Below are 21,493 nucleotides of genomic sequence, written 5' to 3'. Positions count from 1 at the left end.
CCTTCTCACCCATATAAGCGTAACACGTGCATGACGCCACAGCTGAGTGACGCGCGTTGCGGACTTGCGTCGAAATATGTGGACAATGACACTACGGCTTTCGACGGCTGGCGTAAAGAAGAAGAAGAGTGTTTATGCCTTCATGAAACTCAACATCACAGGTGAAGAGCAAGACCTTTCTCAATTCCACTATACTTCAGTTATACAAGGATACAATGAGATTTGTGACAGTGGGTGGACTAAGGAGTGCGCGTCTCCCGGAAGAGCTGCGGCCCGAGAGAGTTGAGTAGCCAACTCGTTGTCCGGCACTCATATCGTAACCTGGAACCCTACCCAGTGTTTAAGTCGTGCTCTGGTAAAGGGCTAAGTGAACTGAGACTTCATGGCGGACGTGAGGAGGAAGCGCGTGGTCAATAAAGGCAAGAAGCGCATCTTGGATGTTAGCATAAGTATGGTGTGTTGGCCAGGAGTGGTGTGGCAGAGTAGGGCTAAGTCATTCCTTAAGAAATCTCGAAGGGAAAGTGACGGAGCCGTGTTTGTAAGGAGCGAGACGTCGGCAGCACGAATCACTCCACTGCGATTCGATTTCGTCGGCATCTCGTTACACAGGCTCGTTACAAAAAAAAAAAAAAAATCGTTGATGCGAACGCTCGTAGCGTACGGAATTCCAGTCCCCCAGACACTCATTAACGTCGTCCATTTTTTGTTGCCTGTTCGCAGTTATTAAGCCCACATGATTATATCCACGGTTTCAGCGTCACAGCGCTATACTATAACAATTAGTATACACTGAGAAACAAACTTAATGTTCTAATTATTGCACTTTCTAAAGTATACGCAGTACAGGGATGAGAAGGTTCTAGTTAGAAGAAAAAAAAAACTAGTATTCCTTTTGTCATAAACTACGACCGAAGGTGAGCGCACACGTCGCCTTTCTTTCAGTCCCTTGTCTTCTTGACGCTGCAAAGATAATTATGCTGGGACGCTTAGGCTCTGCTTTAAGACTGAGATGCAACAGATATGTGACACCGTTATCGGCTGCCGCCTGTGATCCCCTTGCAGGGTCACTTCGGCTCTACTTTAATAAGATGCAACAGATGTAACAGCGTTATCGGCTGCCGCCTGTGAGCCCCTTGCAGACACGCCTCGTGCGTGCACTCTGCAACTCGCTTAGTTACGAATACCTTATTTCTTGCCTCTGTTTACCTCGAGCCTACGCTAGTAAGCGACCTGGCTGTGTGAAAACCATCCGACACATATACAAGGCGCCACTTTAACCAAGAAGATTACGAGCGTCCCTACGTGGACTAGTGGGTCCGACTCGGCATCGAAGGGTGCCGTGGCCGATGCACTCTCCCATCTCGAAAGAAGTACGTGAGTTGCCACCTCCTGTGCAGTTAGGTCTATTGGTATGACGTCACGCAGCCTCCTAAACTTGCTACCTCTCAGCTACCACCTGCCAGAAGAGTGCTACAGCCTTTGCTCCCAACACCGAAGAAACAACAAATTATTTTCTGCAGAGCGATAGTTAAAATAAGGTCTCACTATACTAGTAACTTGGCGGAAAATTGGCAAGTAGGCAAGTACAGAACAAGTTAGCTCACAAGTGACTTTGCCAGCCAACGACGCCATTAACGCTCGCTCTACATTGTCTACGCGAGGGTCCACCGGTATGAGCTACTGAAAAGTGTAAAAACAATGAAGATTCTATCTACTCCCCGTTACCCCCATCCATGGCCATGAGCCTTCACATTCAAAAAATGACTTTCAATCAATCAATACAGAAAATATGTAGTGGTTGCGTCAATCCCCAACGCCAAGATATGGCTCAAAATGATGGCTCCTACATGTGCATGTCACGGTAACTGCTGCAGCCGTCCGAAATGCCTGTCATGACGTGAACTTGATAAACTTCAATCCAAAGCTATTTTCTCTCGGGAACTATCAACAAGCGTTCATCTGTCAGCACGTAAATACCGGAACTCTAAGCGCAAATATTGGGCTTAGTAAATATAGGCTCTTGTATGAAGGAACCGTGACCTATTATCGGACCTTTCTCCATAAATGTTATCCGCAACAGCCCCGTTATACATAGTCCGCCGACAATCAAAAGCCGCTTCAGATTCAACGGGTCGTTTTTTTTTCTCTCTTTTTTTTTTTCTCACCGTTCAAGAAGTATGCGAGCGGACATTCACGACGCTAAGGGTTAAAAAAGCCAATCTGATGCATACATCGACAATCGAAAAACGTTCACGGGCAAGGTAAAAGAGGCCATTTACGGCAACCACGCACTCACTCTACCAAAAACACACGAAAAATAAATTCGCAAGAATAAATCACGAGCAGAGAGCGATAGGGAACGGAAGAAATCGGGCCCCGTGCGTCACAGGCGTTACGACATCCACGGGAACGCGAGCGACCTATTTAGCAGCGAACCGCAAATATGCCGAGACCGCCATGCCAACGACGAGTACCGTAGTTGGGTGGCGGTGGTGTGAACTGCTCGCGCAATCCGCTAAGCCAAAGCTCACAAAAACGAAATGCACGCACGAAACGCGCCAGGCATGCAAGCACCCCGCCAAGTGTCTTGGCTCCGCAGCTATCCCGCGGATGGTGGGGAAAGTGGGAAGGGGGTCGGGAAGAGAACGCACGAGCCTCCCCGATTTGCGCCCTGCAGGAACGCGACCTGAATACGTGCGCGTGCCACTTCCTCCCCTCTTCAGGGAGCGCAGGAAAAAGAACGGGGATGACCGCTCGTTCTCCCGAACGTTCATTTGATTTAACCTCTTGATGTACCGAAGAGGTCCGTTCGAGGCCGGCACACACGTAACGGGCCAGCGTAGGTGTCGTAGTACAGCGGGAACCAAAGCGGTCCTACATATCGATTCGGCGTGGCATGCGCGCGAGCCAATCGTGGGCGCGCCCGCCCATCCGGTTCGATTGAAGGGTGCGGCTCCGATTGGCCGACGATTCCAGACTGACTCCCCAATCGGGAGGCGGCTAGGGAGGAGCTATGGGAAAGAATGCGTTAGGCAAATGCGTTTTATTTGTTTGCAGCTTTTTTTTTTTCTTCACTTACGATTCGGTCCGACGTCTTTTCCCTATTTCCCTTCGTGCAGACATGTTGTGAAGCCGACCTTCAAGAGGACACGCATGTATTCTGCGCGTTCTCTCATTACTACAGTAGTATCAATTCTCGACGGGTGTTTTCCTTTTTCTTATGCTGTGTTGAAGCGGTGTTTGTCATTTTGGTATTCAATGGAAGCTGTGTCGAGACCTTGATAAGCAAATGCAACACAAAGTTGTCTGAATGATAGTTCTTAGCAGCGCGCCGCGTGAAACAACTGAAGATTATTTTTTTTATATTCGTTTTCTTCCCTTAGCAGGCACGGGGGGGAGGGGGGGGCAGTGAATGTTACTGCTGGCCAGCTCCACACTCAGCAGCACGATCGCTTTTCGCCATGGCAACAGTAAAGACGTATTCTAATTGTTCAAGGCAGTCGAAAACGCCCACATAAGAGGACATGGTGTGGCTGCATTTGTTCTGCATCTGAAACGCCAATGACACATGAACAGCACTAGCAAACTGCTGGAGAGAGTGTGTTTTACGTTTAGGGTTCCGCGCTCGGACCGATCGCGTGCAATTCTCTGTAGCCGAGGGCCATAGTGCGATATATACCAAGCCCTATATTATCAACAGCTTACCGCTATATTCTTCGGGAGTAAAGCGTGCAACAGGTGTAATTTGTCGGAACCGATAAGGTCGAAACTTGGACCGCGCGTGTTCGCACTGAGATTTAGTTTGCATCAAACAAGCTCATTAAAATCGGCTCATTCTATACATTCCTCCGTCAGGCACTAGCTCGTCTCGCGAACATCAAGGGGTCATTTTATCTTCCAGTTCATGCCCAAGTTCTCCAGACGGAAGACAACGGTAATGCGGCATTCGCCACCAGACCGTGAAAGAGACCGTCTTAAAGCTCATGAGGGTTGCATGAGGTCTTGCAGCCAGCACTTCTTGGCCGGCTAACTCCAGCTCTCGCGCACACTGTTTCAACGTGGCCGTCGTCAAACGTGCCCTGACTGCACCTGGCCCGAACGAGGTGGGTGCGGTCGACTACACTTATATTATAGTTGCCCTCAAAGCTACCATCGGGGCCCCACCCCCCAGGACTATACGGTAAAAAAAAAAAAAACTGCATTTCAGTGAATTGAGTTGTATGTCCGTGTACTTGTAGAGGTGCAGACAGCATCAGGGACATCCTTCAGGAATATACGAAAAAAAAAGCTGCATTAACTGAATTGAATTTCCATGTACTTGTAGAGGTGCCGACAGCATCAGGGACACCCTTCAGGAGTATACGGTATAAAATGCTGAATTAACTGAATTGAATTGAATGTCCGTGTACTTGTAGAAGTGCAGACAGCAATACGGTGACAGCCAGCCACAGTTTCAACCGGGATTTCGAAGGCAAACCCCGAAGAAATGGTTCCGTGGAAGAAGACCTATATTGGACCCACTCACCGTACATCTTGCCCTCGTCGGAGAGGATGATCTTGCGGCGTCCGCATGGCGGATAGATGGCGAGCGCCTCCTGGAAGCTCTGCTCGATGTCCGGGCTCCAGACGCCCTCGGCGTCCGAGTTGGAGACGTCGTTGGCGCCCCGCCCCCCTCCGGACGAGGGCCCGTCCTTGGAGTTGGAGTCGTCCGAGCCGGCGTCCGAAAGGGGCGCCTGCGGCGGAGGGGCGCCTCCGCCCCCGCCCGTCAGGCCGGGCGCGGAGTTCCAGGGGGACGAAATCTTGAACACCGAGATGGGCGCCACCCTGCGGGAGAGACAACAGAGCAGGCAGACAGGTCAGCATACATGGCAGAATTACTTTTGAAAAGGAATTAAATTACATTACTAATTACTTTGCTGAAAACTGCAGAAAAGTAATTAAATTACGTTACTCATTACTTCTCCCAAAAAGGAATGAAATTACATTACAATTACTTTTACTGAGTAATTCAATTATTTCAAAATTACTTTCTAGTTTCCATCCATGCAAAAGCTAAGTAAACCTAGCAAAAACAACTTGTTCTCCAGACGCGAAGCACACACATTCTTTCGTCTTTCCACGAAATTCCGTCCCAGAGAGCTCAGCATACATGGCAAAATTACTTTTGAAAAGCAATTAAATTACATTACTAATTACTTTGCTGAAAATTGCAGAAAAGTAAAATTACGTTGCTCATTACTTCTCCCAAAAAGGAATGAAATTACATTACAATTACTTTTACTGAGTAATTCAATTATTTCAAAATTACTTTCTAGTTTCCATCCATGCAAAAGCTAAGTAAACCTAGTAAAAAAAACAACGTTCTCCAGACGCGAAGCACACACATTATTTCGTCTTTCCGCGAAATTCCGTCCCAGAGAGCTATTCCTTCCCTCTTTCCTATAGCACTTGCCATTACAAAAACAGGACCAGAGCAAAAACCAGAACAGACCGGACGCACTTCAGTAAAAGTAATTTCGAAAGGAATTAATTACTTTTGCTGCGAAATTACTACCAAAAGTAATTCATTACATTACTAAATTACCAAACGAAAAACGTAAATAATTACATTACAAATTACCAAAAAGGTAATTAAATTACAGTAATTTCAATACTGTAATTCAATTACTGCCATGTCTGCAGGTCAGTATGCGCTGGTCCGAGTGGGTGGTGGTAGTGGTGGTTTTTATTAAATAATCAAAAATAAGGAAAAGAGTGCTGCCAGCCGCGGCAGAAAGGTGTTTTCGCATTTCGAAAGCATATAAACAAAGATTCGGTGCGTTATATCGGATTAGTCATTCTGGTGGCGTATCTCTTAAGCCACGAGGCTGAATAATCTTCGCCTCCCGGTAGCCTAACAAAAGGCGCCAGAATCATTCCGTACGGAAACTGGTACCGCTTGGCAATTTGAGTCCTTTTCTCTAAGTTCCCAAACTAAAATGTTTTGACAAAGGTACAGTGAGTGCAAAGAAATAATAAACGCTTACGCTAATCGACGTACCCTAACAATCTTGTTCGTTTTATTACCCTTAGGGCATGGCGGACGGGAAGTGGCCGGACGCTCAACCTTTTTCCTGTACACATGCGTTCAACCGTAGTGATGACTTCACTCATTGATTTCTTATGAGGCGTATGACACATAAGTGAAAAGGTTCGCCCATGGAAGGGGGAACGTACGCTGGTGCTGGCAGCGGTCAACCTGACCCGACCCGTTTCCTTCGAGACAAGAGTACCGTCGGGAAACAACGTGCTGCCTTCCATGACGTGTTCCAGAGGTCCTCATCCGTGCGAAGTTTCACACCGCCGAGAGATGGCGCCAGTGCGGCGCGACTCTAGGCTCGGTCAAACGTGTTCCCTTCCTCCGCCACGCCCCGCTTTCTCCGATACATCTCTGTTCGTAGATCTTGCCTTCGCCGCTGTTTCTTGCTGGCTTATCAGAGGCAAAAAAAGTCGGGAGCAACCCAAATCTTCGATACGTACAGACCATACTGACGCGATAGCGATCATGTCAGACAGGCTTTTGTACTCGGGGCGCAGTTCTCGCTGGTTATATCCCCGCACGCAAAGCGCCGAGACACGGCGACTCTCCACCGCAGCTACCTGTAACAACGTGCCGGTTAACGGAGACAACCAGATCTTCGAAAGATTAGAGGCAGCGAGAGGCCTGGCAGCAAACGGACGAAACGCACGAAGGCTTGGTCAGCCGGGAGCCCAGCCGGGCCTCGACGAGCAACGGCGAACGTCAAAGAACAGATCTAAGAAAAACGCAAAAAAAAAAATGCGAGAGACTGCGATGAGTCACGCGAGAAACACAAAACTGGTTTTTCCCGCGCCCGCCAACACGGCGCGCGGCACCGCGCCGTCATGCTCTTGAGAAGCCCACAAGGCGGCAGTCGCCGTCTCCGGAGCAACGCCGCGCTCGGCGGTGCAGCAGTTGCGTGCACTTATTTCGTGGAGTAAAACCTTCAGACCCATCCTAATCTAATCGGGCGGCTTGCACTGAGATTGCACCTGATGCACGCAGTCGCGGCTTTGATAAGCCTGAGGTCGGCTGCCTGTATCTCTGCTGGGGCTCACTTTTAGATAAGCACTGCAGCTTCCTTGCAGTGATCGTGTACTGTCTTCTGCGTTCGGAGATGACCTGCGTCTTTTATGGAGCGCAGACAGGATCAGCACGGAACCACCTCTGGAGGTTGCGGAATCGGGACTGCGGAGAAGGACGTCATAAGGAAACTACTTTTTCCAGCAATGGGCCTAAATTAACTAGCCAGGATATCACTTTCTGGCTCTTTTTTATTTTTAAATCCACGGTTATATAAATGAATACGCACAGCAGCGTTTATGTACCCGCAGCTGTTTTCTTTTTTTTTTTTTTTTTTGCGCAGAAAACTGCATTACTAGAACGACTAATGTTGGACCCATAGATTTCAGTATTTGCTCTTCCTTCTGGTGCAACACATAGAGAATGATGAAGCTATCTTGGGCGTCCACGTGAATGCGGTAGTGTAGTTGACCTCAGTTTGAAATGTCGGGGCTTTTCGTTTTGCAAAAGTTAGCCAAGGAACTCTTTGAAGTCGGTTAGTTAACGAAGCTGCAACAACTAGACTAATCTTGTAGCACGAAGCATACGATAAAATATATAGCTGGGCGATGTTTCAGACTGCAGTGAGTTTAGCAGCAGTGCAGCGGGCGACACTCCAGACTCGATAAAGGCGCTCCCCCTTCTCCTTCTCGCTTTCTCTTTACGAGATCTTCACGAACGGAAGTCGAGAACTGTCCGTACTCTTTCAACGGGGAACTCCTGGCTGAGGCATCACACTATCAATTTATCACAAACCAGAAGGGTCACGTTTGCGACGCAGAAAGCGCGCTCAGCAGAAGTTGCTGCGCTGTCAAGTGTCGGGCAACTCGATGTTGTCTACACGACTACGTGGCGAAACACAGAAGGGTCCAGAGCGCCGTCCGCGTTCGTCACGGGAGCTTCCTGCAGCGCTGCACGCAACTAAAGGAAAGCCCGCGTGCGGCGACGAGCAAGCGCCCCGCACCACCATCACGACCCGCTGACCTCTGGAGAGCGGAGGCGAGGGGCAGAGAAGAGAGCGCCGGCCGGCGCCGCCGCACCCATAGCTAGTGACTGCCTCTTTACGCCGACGTGGAGGGAACAGTACTTCTATTGATGCCCCGCTGCCGTACGCCATGGGCTGGCGCTTATTGCACGGCGCGCGGAGTGCCACGGTTAGCTACGGTCTGAGCAGAGAAGGGAAAGAGGGCACCCGCGCAGGGAGGAAGGCCGTGGTGAGAGTGACGAGACGAATGAACGCCGAAACAAAACAGTCAAAGCAGGTGGTGTGAGGGGCTTGCGCACGCCCTGGAGGAGACATGGGCAACACGCACCGCGCTGCATGACGCCAAGGAGAAAGAGAGCGTTGGCCCAGAGAGAACGGAGTAAGCACTACAGTCGGTCTGCGAGAAGTAATAAGTGTGATGACGTTCGGGGCCGGGAGATTCATATGGTGTTTCGACCACATGCTCGCAATTGTACGCATTTAATCATCATCGGCCAGTCGTGCATGAGTCTTTTCTACATTCGTGACAAAAAAAAAAAAAAAAAAATCATCTGCCTCATGTTTCGTTCTCGGGACGGTCTGCCCTGATGTCGGTGGAGAATAGCGGGGGGAGGAGAGAGAGAGAGGGGGGGGGGGAAGGGGAGGTGCGGAGTCTGGAGGCCAGCACCCTAAAAAACTTGCGACCCAAACATTTGTCCATCGCTGCCACGAAGAAAGATTTCATCGAGCTCTCGCCACAGCATTTCGTCAATTTTGTTTATTAGATTATTTTTTTCTTTTTTAAGGACCAACACCACTCGAGCCGCGATTCTATCTAAGCTTTCCTATTTGAAATCACGCTCGCCATCCTCTCCGTTCTCCGACAAGCCTCAAGACGAACTCCCTGGTGATTTGTGTATATGCAGTCAAGCAGAATCGTCAATCAAAAGTTCGACGAAATGTTCTCAGGTAAAGAACAGCAACGGAAGATCGCAGTCAATGACGCAGCCAATCACAATGGTGCTTCCGAGCCCTTGTTTGGCTCCCTGTGCAATAAGCATCGACGACCTCCTATGCGCCGATTCGAGGTATCGTTTGACTCGATCAAACAGTAAGCAAAACTGAGCAGCTCGTGCAAAGCTTCCATTTCTGCACCTCGATCGAACGCTCCTAGCCGGCAGACACAGGTGGAAAATTACGTTCCGAAGAATAAACGCACAAAGCGGGGAAAGTGCCCGCGAGGACTGGCCAGACGGTGTACTTCCGCGAGAGACTCCCCTTCTTGTTCCACACCGTTGCCTTCGCACGTGCTGGGCGCATCGTCTTCACGCAAGCAAAGGGCGACGAGAGAGAGGAGGAGGAGCAGGAAACGGAGAGCTCAACCGCGGACAAAACACTCCATCACAATCTGCGGCTAGCAGCACGGCAGTGGCAAAGACGGCCAGGCCTGGATGCTGCTCCCGAAGCTGCCGCGGCAACAACGCTAACGGCACGGTCCGTTGACTCGACGCGGTGCAGGGGGACAGAAACCACTCCTCGAACCACGAAACGCACTGCAGTGGCAAGGGCAGGAGGGAGTAGACCTTGAGAGAATAGGCGCGCACCGTACACGCGTCGCTCGGAAGAAAAACCGCGATCATTGGAAGTCAACCAAGAAACTCCAAGTTCTCAACGGGATCCTTTTATTTTCTTCTGCAGCGCCGTGAGAGCCCGCTTTTCTTTTTTTTTTTTTTTGCCCACAACAAACGCCAAATTTGTTCAAGAAATCATTTCATTTTTAAATGAAAGTTGGTTTACAGGACAAGGAACAAGCAGTATCTGTCACACATCTCCGTGGACACCTGAACTAATCTGCAACGGAAGGGAGGGGGGTGGGATTGAAAGGAGAGAGACCGAGGTGCCGTAGTGGAGGGCTACGGAAAAATTGAAGGGTCTCTTAGATGTCTCTTAAGAGGAGCTCAGCTAATTTGGTCATCTGATGAGAAGAGAGGATGGTTTGGTTTGGTTTGTGGGGTTTAACGTCCCAAAGCGACTAAGGCTATGAGAGACGCCGTAGTGGAGGACTCCGGAAATTTCGACCACCTGGGGTTCTTTAACGTGCAGAGAGGAGTCGCTGGAGAAAGATTTGATGTTGGGAAAGGTTGAGGGTCGCCGGAGAAGGGGTAGGCAGCGAACGCGATGGTTAGATGGCATCCTCGAGGCACTGCAGATGAAGTTATGTGATGTTAGGAAGATAGTGAGAGACCGGAAAGCGTGGCGTGACATGGTCAATAGGGTCACGAAGAGTCGGACACGACTGAACGACTGAACTGAACTGAAGAGGAGAATGGCGAAAGCCTACCCTTCCTATCCTATAATTTGCCTATCATCGTTAGCCTCTTGTCGGCATTCGTTGCAGTACTACATATAATTATAATTGGTTAACAGAAAAGTAAAGGCGCAGTATCTATCAAACTTTCTCCGGTAAGTGTGAGTTTGGACGGTGCACCATTACTCCTGTCCCGTGGCGTTCCTTGGCGCGCGTTCAAGTGTGGCATTGCAGATGGCAGGGACGCATCCCGCCTCGGCCAATCAGAATGGCGCAAAAGTGGGACACACTTTGTCCACGACAACATGAGCCATATAAGGATTTCGCCTTAATAACGTCAGCCATCTGGGCTTTAACGTGTGCTGACATCGCACGAGGCGCGCTATAAATGTGATATAGAGCCACGCGCTCGGGGGTGCGGGCGTCGACGCACTCTCCAGTGCCTAAAGGGAGTGCAGTGACCAGACAAACGGAAGCCTGAATTCTACGCAGAAAACAAGGATAACCACAGCAGGCCAGCCATCAGCCGAAAAGCATTAAAACGCCACGGCAGTCGGACGTAATCGAAGGACAACACGCGACCACAATCAATCGGGGAAAGAGGCGGAGGAAATTGTAGACACAAGCTGGGCGAAAAGGCAGTGCTTGAGGTCGAAAAAGAACAGAGAAGCGGGAGCGACAAAACAACACCCACAATACGAAAACAAAACAAAACACAAGTGACGTCAAGAGCCACGAAAGCCCGAGCAGCCCCATCCCCTGGACAAATAAGAAACCAAACGGCCACGGAAGCGAACGCAAGATAAAAAGGCGCCGGCTTCGGAGGAGCGGAGAGAGTGGAAGGAGGAGGAGGTCCACCAAAGAACGAGAGGCACCAAACGACCGCTAAGAGCGGGGGAGTGAACAAAGTGCAGGAACGGCCAGCAGGGGTTGTATACAGTGCCAGGACTAACGCGAATAAAGAAAAAAAAAAAAAAAAGGCAGCAGGGAAGGCAGCCAAGCCAAGCCACCTGACGGACGGGGGCTCCTCAGAGGCGAGACCACAAGCGCACGACGGGGTCGGCATGGAAAGCGGGCCGCCGCCAACGCCGCCGGGCAGCTACGGGAGCAGCCGGCCCGGCAGCGAAGCCCGTCTTTCTGTCGGCAAGCCCGGAGGTGACCCGCGGTTCAGGGACCTTGGAGACCTGCTGCCGCCCAGGAACTGGAAGTGGCGGCGGGGCAAAAAAAGGCGGGAGCCCGCAAAACCAGAAGAGGGGAGAAATGGGGGACCGACGACGCGCTGCTGTTGCCCGCTCTGTGCTGCCGACCGACGACCAGCAGGCAGTGGAGTTCATAGAGGCAGCAAGCACTATGGTCCTCCTCGCCTCCCTTCCGTGCGCCTCATCAGACGTCTTCTCCAGGGGGCAGAGGCGCTGAAGACTCGCAAGGGAACTCCTGCCCCTCCATCTCCCTCTAATTTCACTCTCTTCCTCCGTCCCAAGCGCTGAGGCTCAAACTGGTTTTATGGCAGTGATTTATCTCACAGCGAGGGTGAAAGAACATGCTGCAAGAACAAGGAGGACAGGGGAGAGGCCACGACGGAGTGAAGATGCGGGGCAGCAAGCAGACACGCTGTCTTCTTTCGGCCTCCCTCCCTTCGTCCCATCTCACCCTCGTCGCGGCGTCATCTTTCTCTCCGGAGTCCGCGCGTACAACGGACAATGGTGAGGGGGGGAGGGGGGGAGGTGTCCCGAGACAAAAGCAAGCAAAGCGAGACAGAGCGACACGCGCGTGGCTCGGCGGCCGCGATGACTGCACGGCGAAGCGACAACGGGAAAAGAAAGGGGGGTGGGGTGACGGCGGTAAACCCTGACAGACACCAACAGCGGCAGGGAAGGAGCGATCCGTTCCTTGCGAGCAAGTTGTGACGACTCCTCACTGGGATGTGTGTGGCTGTGTCGACGCCCGTCTTCCGCTGCCAACCAACCCTCGCCAGGTTCGCGGCTTGGAACCATGGTTCGCGTCTTCCGCGCCGCGAAGAGCGGTTGCCGTCCACTGCGCAGTTCGGGCGCGGCGACGGGAAATTTGAGATAGAAGGAAAGGGAAGAACTGCTGTTTTAGCACCAGGAAGGACCGTCGCGACAGGTTATTGCGGCGAATTCTAACGTAAGCTGGCAGAGTGTTTGCAGGCCTTGTTCCAGCCTAAGAGTACAATAACCTGATGGCTGAACAAAAGGGCACGTACGTGTCTGCTTCTTCGCGCTTTAACAATGAAGAGGACGAGACGGACACGTCGATATTCGCCACAATGAAAATCAATGAGGTTCTTTACGTGTCGCTCTAACTGTCACATTATGTCGCAGTGTCTAAACAGGTCGCTGTCAAGCACCGACATCCGTCGAGCTAGAAGTGAAATGTGACAAACAGTACCCATGATTAGTAGGATACGGCGCTCACGTCAACAGCAACTACGTGGTAGTTGTTTGGGCGCGACTAGAAAGCTTTCCCGCCTAGTGCCAGTCAGTCTGCGATGTCAGGAAATATTTAGTTTTTTAATTTTATTTTATTATATTCCTTCAACTTTATGTTGCACTGGAACTCCTTTTTTAATTCACGCGTAAAATGTTAACTAATTCCATATCACACGAAATGGAATCATTGCCCGAAAGATAGATTTTTGTAATCAGATATGTTGTTATTTCTTGCTATTTATTGCTCTTCCGTTTTTGACTGCAGTGTGACGGTCTCTTCCGGCTTTTTTTCTTTTGTGCATTTTATTTTATGCGTACTTGGAGTCTTGGACATAGCTGGGCACTATGCCTCCGGACGAAGTGAACAAGTCACGATACAACCCAAGGGGAGTCAGTGCGCTGATATCACCTCCTGCTTGGCCTGCTGTTGAGTGTGAAATAGTGTCACTTAATGATGCAAACGCGATTCATACACAGATTCGAACGTTGGAATAGCACCTTTCTTCCGATCTCACTATGCAGCTTTAAAATGGTAACACCCCGACAACGACTGCCAAGAACGTAATGACCCAGCGCGCACTTTGAGTGGCTACGTAGTCGCACGCAGTTGTTGAAGACAACTCCTTCGAGCGCAAGGCGGTTTTTAGTCGCCGACAAGCATAAAGACAAGCGGCATCGGCCCCAAGCTGTTTGAAAACGCCGAGCCGACAGGAGCTGGCAAAGAGATTCGCGTAAAACAAAGCACCGCGAGCTGCTGACGCTTAAATGCGCAAAGACATTGGCGAATACGGAAAAAGCAAGCCGAGCCGTTCACACTGAATCCACCACACTCGTTCTGGAAAGACACACCAAAACAATTATATGCAAGGCCGCGTCAAACATAAACCGGCAAAACAGCGCACAGAGCAAAGGATGCTGCTGCTGCTGCTGCTGCGTCATACGATATCGACGAAAAAATGTGAACAATAAAAGCTTCTGAGGAGGAGGGAGTGCTCCGGGCCCGGTGTGTGTGCGTGTGTGTGTATATATACAAGAGAAAATTGTATCGCGGCGCGCAAACCGGATGCGTTCTGCGTCGACCCCACCTCGGAATTTCCCGCTTCGGTGAAGACGAAACCAAAAGTCTGCAGCCGCAGGTGGCTTTGCGGAAGAGGCAGGTGTCTGGCAAGCAGCGCTCGTTTTTCGCCCCGCGTGCGTCGGCGCCGTCAAGCGAAGAAATGCAAGCGGATAAAAGCGGGCAACTTGCGCGCGCTGCTGGAAAATTTCAGCGAAGACACATTTTGTTTTCATTTTCCTTGGATTTCTTCGAGCTCGACTTTGATATAAAAAAAATAAAACATACGTTCCGTACCGAAAGGCTCGAGAAAATATTCCGGGAGTATAAATTTCGACACTCGGAACAGTGATGGCTGGATGCGTAAAGCACGCAATGCGAGGACTCCGTGCTCACCGATGCACTAAAAAAAAGGGGAGGTGGGAGGGGGGGGGGGGGGGGGGGGGAGAAGCCTTTTTGAGGTGGTTAGCCTCGAAATGAAACAGAAAAAGGGGGAGGAAACTTCTGATGGTAAGGGTGAATTCCGGCTCATGATAGCTATTATTCACCACACCCCCTACAAGATCTTTCTCCTGAAATTCGACTGCGGCGTTAAGGCAACGCCACAAAGCAACAGCGAAAGGCAGAGCTCTCATTTTCTTTCATAAGGTTCTTCTTTCCCACGTTTCCTGAGCAAGCATAACAATGTTACCCACCTAGACGCGTATACGTGCACTGGCACTTCAGGGCGGGCCTGCGTACTATTCTGGGCGATTAGAAGGGCGAGGCCGTTTACGGCACATAACGGCTACGGCAACCGCAAAGATGCCCCACATGCACAGTCATCGAATGCGGAACCAGCGGCGACTGCCGAGCGGCGACGCGTTCGCCAATTCACAAATCGTAGCCGCTACAGCGTGCGACTGCAGCGCTCACTGCGGCGTCTACAGTCAAGGCGCCGCACCGCCAGCGTGCGCAACCGCCAGATCGGCGCTATGGAGACCATGCGACCATGCCAAGCAGCGGGCCGCCACGCGTCGTGCGCGCCGGTAGCGCCATCCCGGTCACGGAAAAGTGGCAGCCGGCCAGCAGCGCTCGTGACTACTCGTGACGCCGCGACGGCGCCCCGACCGGCCGACAGACGAGGGGGAGATTCACGCCCGTTCGCCCTCAGACGCGCTCTTGCAGAGCCGCCCACACTCCAGTCAGTCCGGACTCCGTTAGTTGTGTGCAGCGAGCTCCGAGGCTAACAACACAGTGCGGTCTCCGGTCGAACAGCACAGCGGAACGCCGAGTCCGTTTCACGGCCTCTGCTCACTCCTACGCTTTCGTCTCCCCGGTATATATTTTAATGATTCTTTTCCCTGGCCTTGTACAACAGTAACAACATTTTTTTTTTTTTTTTTTGTAAGCAACGTCTCCAAATAAGAACAATGCGTAGACCGAACACGTTTGGCGTCTATGGACCTAGGTCAAAGCATCATCATCATCACGATGGCCAGTTCAAATTAGTAGTGTTCTGCGATCAACTAGATGCTGCATGGTCTTCGATGTGGAAGGAAAATCACTCTCTCGCTTTGAAGGCGAGGTAGAGTGACATAGGGTACCTCACTGAAAAGAGTTCGCTGTTCACCCACAGCGCGCTGGTGTGCTCTGAAACTCTGTTCGCGCCTTTCTCTTCACTTCTACTTCACTCGCATAAAAACAGTGACGTGCATTATTCACCTCAACTGTACAACGCCCCGACAGCATCCAGCCGGAGTCTGACAAGAAAACATGAACGACCCTAACTATGTTCAGCTTTTAACTTCTGCGTCGACCACTTGTTAGGGTGCAGTAGCAGTGCTGCTGACTGCTACACTGCGTTGTTTCTCATACATAAAAAAAAAAAAAGCACCTGAACAATGAATCGAATAAGTGTTCGCTGCTTTCGCTAATGAGTTCTCCCGGGATGCTTGAAACATGTCCGCTAGAACCAAGACAACGGTGCGGATAAAAATCACGCTTTTCGCGTTCGTTGAGTACGCGCGTGCAGAAAAAGAATGATGACAAGCGCGCCACACGGTGAAGGGAAGCTAGCCAACTGTGATTTTAGGCCGATCGCGGTGGTTCAGCGGTTAGACGCTCGTTTACCGAGCTCAAGACCGGGGCCGGATTCGACCCCGGCCGCTGAGGCCGCTTTTCTGTGGAGACAGAAAAGCAAGATGCCCGTGTACTGTTCAATGTAGGTGCATGCTAACGATCCCCGGATGGTCTAAATTTCCGGAGCTCCCCACTACACGGCGTCCCTCACAAAGTTACCAAATGCGATTTCAGAACTTGGGACCGAATGACCACACAGCCGTCTGCACTATCGCGTCACTAATGCGACTCTCGCGTTATATGATTTATGGGGTCCCAAACCAACTTAGGTTGTGAAAGACGCCGTAGTGAAAAGCTCCGGAAATTTAGACCACCCAAGGTTCTTTAACGTGCACTGACATCGCACAGAAGACTGGCATCTTGCTTTTCGCCCCATTACCGAATAGCGTCCACTGCGGCCGGGATTCGATTCCTCATATCCCTGGGAACAGCAGTCGAGATCACTAACCACCGCACTACCGCTGCGGAGGTTCTCGCGTTATATTGTAGTCACTGTTTTATATTGTAGTCTTTGGAAGTACCTGCAGCATCAGCAACGCAGCAGGCAACAACGGGAACGAGATCCAAACTTCGCCGGGTGGCTGAGGCCGGGACACCTCTCGCCCGCCTGTGCAGTCATGCTTGGAGCGAAAGTGAGTCCGCGCCCTCTGCAGGTCGCCCCCGGAGGCCGAGCGGGGCAACTCGGCCTCACAAAAACTGTCGAGAAGACCGATTCCAGTTACAGTAATGTATCCATAACCCGGTCCATTGACCTCGCCCAGGTCTGGTTTGACCCTGGCCCCGTTTGGCCCTGTTTACATGTACGCTACAGATTGCGATCACATATCAGCAACATCACCACCATCCAAGTACTATTAATGCCAGAGCCTTTAATGGCTCATACTCGCGGCCATGACCATGGTCCGTCCGTCCACGAGAAATGTCACATCATCACAAGATTCAGCGGGATATCGCGAGACTGTGAAGTCATCAGGTCACATCTGGTCACGTATAATAACCGAAACTGACGTCATCATGACGCCCGGGATCGTAAAACGCACATCATAATTCTCCTTGTCTATCGTGAGGATATTAGCGACGACATTGACGTTTCAATTAGTGACAATGATGGCATTAGCAATGATAATGATAGCGCATTTAGTTGATAATGATACTGAGAGCAAACGCGATGCACCGTGTGCACCGGCAACGCTTAGGCCTTCGCATTTCTGCAGTGTAGATTCCACATAGCTCTCGGAATTTGTTGTCCCTCTATACGTTCCCGTTATGACGGAGTCCTCTGTAATATAGCCTCTCTATATAACTGTACTCCCCTGGAAGGCCAACTAGTGTAGCCGCGCCGCATTGCACGTCTCAAAGAAATGTGTTCCTTCCTGCTGATTCCAGCGCGATTTACTTATTTTTGCATAATTTTTTTTTATTGATCCTTGTCACTCTATCCGTGTTTAATAATGCTGTCACAGTTTTATTTAGCCTCCATGAATTCCAGCCTTACACAAGCAGGTAAGCACCCGTGTGATGGGTACGGAAGTAATAACATCAGCCGCATTATCCCGATAAAAAGAAAAGCGAGCAGAGCTGCACCTACGCGCTCCGCTATGGAGGCGAAAAGCAAGGCGCCCGTGTGCTGTGCGATGTCAGTGCACGTTAAAGAACCCCAGGTGGTCGAAATTTCCGGAGACCTCCACTATGGCGTCGCTCATAGCCTGAGTTGATTTGGGACGATAAACCCCCCAAACCAAACGTATTCCAAATGGTTATCGCCGCGTTTGTACACAAGCTGTAAGAGTAACACACTAGAGTAGTCCCCGAAACAATCACTGGCGACTCTTACGTGTTTTGGTACCACCCAGGCCCAAGCGCGTAGACAAGGAGTTTGAACATTGGAGTGCGTAGGCGCCGCGCTGTTCGCATTTTGCTTTATCGCGCTCGTTGTCGAGATGTATTCTAACGCGTGGTCACAGCACAACATACGATTCGAAGCCCTTGCCCATTTACCGGCGACCGCACCGTGGACTATCAGAGGGCAGGACGTCACTGTCATCGCTAATATCCTCACGGTAGACAAGGAGAATTATGATGTGCGTTCGCACGCCCAGCGCCACAGAAGCCATCCGTGCCCATACTAACAAGCAACGACAGGCGGGAAACCATGCACGACCATCTGGTCCCACGGAGAAGTGGTGCTCAGCGTATCTTGGCCATCACACTCCGGCCGCGCTCTTTTCCATGGATGACTCCAAGTGGGCGGCATTTTGCCAGCAAACAGAGTCGTTCGGCCAAACGCAAGGTGAATGCGCTGGACACCGGCCGACAGGGCCTGTTTTCCGCCCGCTGCCAAGGCGCTGTCAAGAAGACACTCCCGGAAAGACGGTTCTGCGGGCGCGGGACAGATAGCGGCAGCAACAGCGAACAAGTCGACCGGCGAGCACCGCACCAAACACGGACGTAAACAATTTCTTGTTCATCTCTTTCTTTTTTTTTTTTTCTCGTTTGGTAGCTGGTATTGCATAGACCCGCCCTCACTGGGGTCGCGCCTGTCGACAGGTGACACATGAGCGCCGCTGGAGGACAGGAGTGGTCTTCCGCGCGCCCTTCATGATCACGGTTGCGCAGTTCGAAGGGAAAAGAAAAACTGTAAAGTAAGACAACCCGCCGAACCACGGCAGGGGTCACGGGAGGAAGCAGGATTACGGGGAGGAGCGCCAAGAAACGAAAACAAAGGAAAAGAAAGAACGCTACCCTGCGTTTAGTGACCGCGCCGCCTTCAAAACACCTGTCGCCTCTTCGTTCGAATCGGCCCCCGCGGTGAGTGCGCAGTTCGAAGATGTCACCCCGAACACGGAGCTGTCCTCTGAAGCGTATAGGACGCGACAGCTCGGAATTTGCGTGTCCTCGCATCTAAAACGCTGATGGCGACCAAAGTGTGCAATTCTGGACTCTTTTTTAAGGTACCCATAGGTTATGATACGGGAAGTTTGAACAACCACCGCTGATAACAGGTTATACACAGGCACAACTCAATCCCTCTGGACAGATGAGATAGATGTCGACGACAGAGTGTGAATAAGCACATAACCACCGTGAAACTCCGGGTAAATCCTAATTTTACTCTCTCGTGGAAGAAATGTTGTTCTGATGCGTAACCATAATTACTGTGTCACATGAAGAATGACTGCTGAAGTGTTTGATATGATTACCGCGCATAACAGTCATGACTTATGCGACCGCCTATGGAATACTGCAAGAGGTATCGCTTCAAGGAGGATCCGTTCACACTGCTCGTTATCCCAAAATTATTAGTTGTGGTTCGCCTCGCTTTAAGACCAAAGCCCTTTGCGGTTTTAGCAAGCCTGCCTTACGAGTTCTGCTTTCACTTATGCACGCTAAAGATTGCACTGTGTTGTATCTCCCCGAGCTTTAGCAGCATATCATATCCGTCTCTCTCTCTCTCTCTCTCTCTCTCTCTCTCTCTCTCTCTCTCTCTCTCTCTCTCTCTCTCTCTCTCTCAATCCCCCCCCCTCCTTTTTTTCTTTTTTCGAGTTTCACGCCACTCGCGAACGCAAAGACAAAATTGTTCTCCTCACATTGAGATAAGAGCTAGTCCATAACTATATCTGAACAAAAAAAATTACGCAGGACTTTAGCGACTAGAGCAGTGAAAGGCGAAAGCCTCAGTGCCGCATTCTGCTACGCGACTGTCACTAATTAGTAATTAAATTAGCGATTGATTATTTATTGGTATATGGCCATATAAGGCACGCATTCGCGCATACTGTGGTGGTGCTCTGTGATTGGTCGAGACCTCTATGACGTCATCCCGCCTCGGCCAATCAGAGCCGCCGCAGAAGCGGGACACATTTTGTCCATGAACGCATTTTTTTTATTTATTTATTTCCAATACCTCAAAGACCCCTGGAGTACGGGGTTTTACATGAGGGGTAGGCTTGACAGTATTGTCGAGATTAACAAAAAAATTTTTCAATGGCGGTTCTGAAATGGCTTGAGTTAGAGTGAGCGACGATGTCAGCGGGAAGATCGTTCCAGTCGATGGCTGTCCTTACAAAAAATGAGTTGAGGCTTTCGCTTTAAAATTTTGAAGTGCCCCTGCGTTTCCCGCACAATGTGCTCAATAACCACGAGATGGGGCTGCTCACTATAGTTGTGCTGCAGAATAGGACTAGGCTCTTTCCATCTTGAAGAAACAGTTGCAAGCCCTGCACAAATTTCTTCCATCCAACCATCAAGAATCACAATTCGAATGGGACTAGGGCGCTACCGGGATGGTGCACCGGCCCCGCAGCGTGAACGACAACGGACGGACCACCGTTCCTTCGGTCGCCATACGGGAGCACATATCGACGAGCGAGAGAAAAGGGGAGGGTAAGGAGCAGCCAAGAGGCGATCATCAGCCGAAAACGCAGAGGACAACGCGGAAAGCAGCGGTGGAGAAGTTGCGCGGCGCGTGTGAAGAGGGCGCCACACGACTTTGGCGCGCTTTGCTCCGCTTCCCTCACATCCAGCATCTTCCACGGCTTTAATTCTGTTCATTTTGCATTACTAATGAATTACTGAAGTTGCGCAGCGCACAGGATGCCGGAACTTGGGAGTGCCTCCGATATGCAGCAAAGTCTAAACGACATCATAGAATTTATGAGTGTCCGCGACGTCCGTAAAATGAGCAATCACGACGGGTAACTAACTAGTCGAAGAAAGGTTCTCTTCACACGAACATTCGCGAACCTCGACATCCCGATGGCTGAAAGCTGCGCAGCTTGCTGCACAGCTCTATAGTGAGGCACCAGACCCTTGTAATCCCCCCCCCCCCCCCCCCCCCCCCACACACACACACACTCACGTTTTTACCCTCTCCACCTATCCTCGTCCAGCGCGGACGCGAGTGCGCTTCCTGTGGGGCTTTGGCGGCCCTGATTATTCTTTTAACAAATATAGGAGCCGATCGCCCACAAACTGGTTTCGCCGCTGCACTTTCTTTCTCTCTCTCTCTGTACGTCACTCGCCCTTATAAGCATCGCCGTCACACGACGGTCGGCTGCCCCAATGTTGTTGGTTCTACTGCTGCTGCTGCTGCTAGCGGTGATTCACACGCGCGAGATTGTATACCCCAGACGGCAAGGCGCTCTGGGGCGACACCCTCTAGGGGCCCCTCACGCGTACACTGTTGAGGCTTACGAAAAAAATTCGCTCAAGGCAGCAAAGCAGTAGCGCACCAGGGTGGCGGCAGTGCAGCCATCACAAAAGCACGGCGAATATCAGGCGCGGTTGGAGTGATAGCAAAGCACCGCGCCCCTCTCATTTGCGGTGGCACCATCATACTAGCGGAGAACCTTCCGTGACACTGCAGGAGAGGGAAGGAGACGGGCCTTTGTTTTGTACCCGTGCCTTCGAGAGTGCGTTGTTCGTTTTAAGAAGTACGGAAGGGGTGACGGGGAGAGATTATATGGGTCGCTGTTGC

At 50.9% G+C, this 21,493-nt stretch overlaps 1 protein-coding gene across 3 annotated transcripts in view; it reads right to left on the bottom strand.

Annotated features, from left to right (window-relative positions):
* Positions 1 to 21,493, bottom strand: part of sd (TEA domain transcription factor 1 homolog scalloped) — an 86,523-nt gene that overhangs the window by 43,708 nt on the left and 21,322 nt on the right. For all 3 annotated transcript variants that reach the window (XM_084583607.1, XM_084583610.1, XM_084583608.1), the window contains exon 2: positions 4,526 to 4,824. In XM_084583607.1, the coding sequence (XP_084439733.1) occupies positions 4,526 to 4,824 (299 nt within the window). The remainder of the gene's footprint in view (positions 1 to 4,525; positions 4,825 to 21,493) is intronic.

This window comes from Amblyomma maculatum, chromosome 11, assembly GCF_055883805.1.
Source record: "Amblyomma maculatum isolate TAMU_Amacu chromosome 11, ASM5588380v1, whole genome shotgun sequence".
Classification (NCBI taxonomy): Eukaryota; Metazoa; Arthropoda; class Arachnida; order Ixodida; family Ixodidae; genus Amblyomma; species Amblyomma maculatum.
This window is presented reverse-complemented; position numbering and strand designations above follow the sequence as displayed.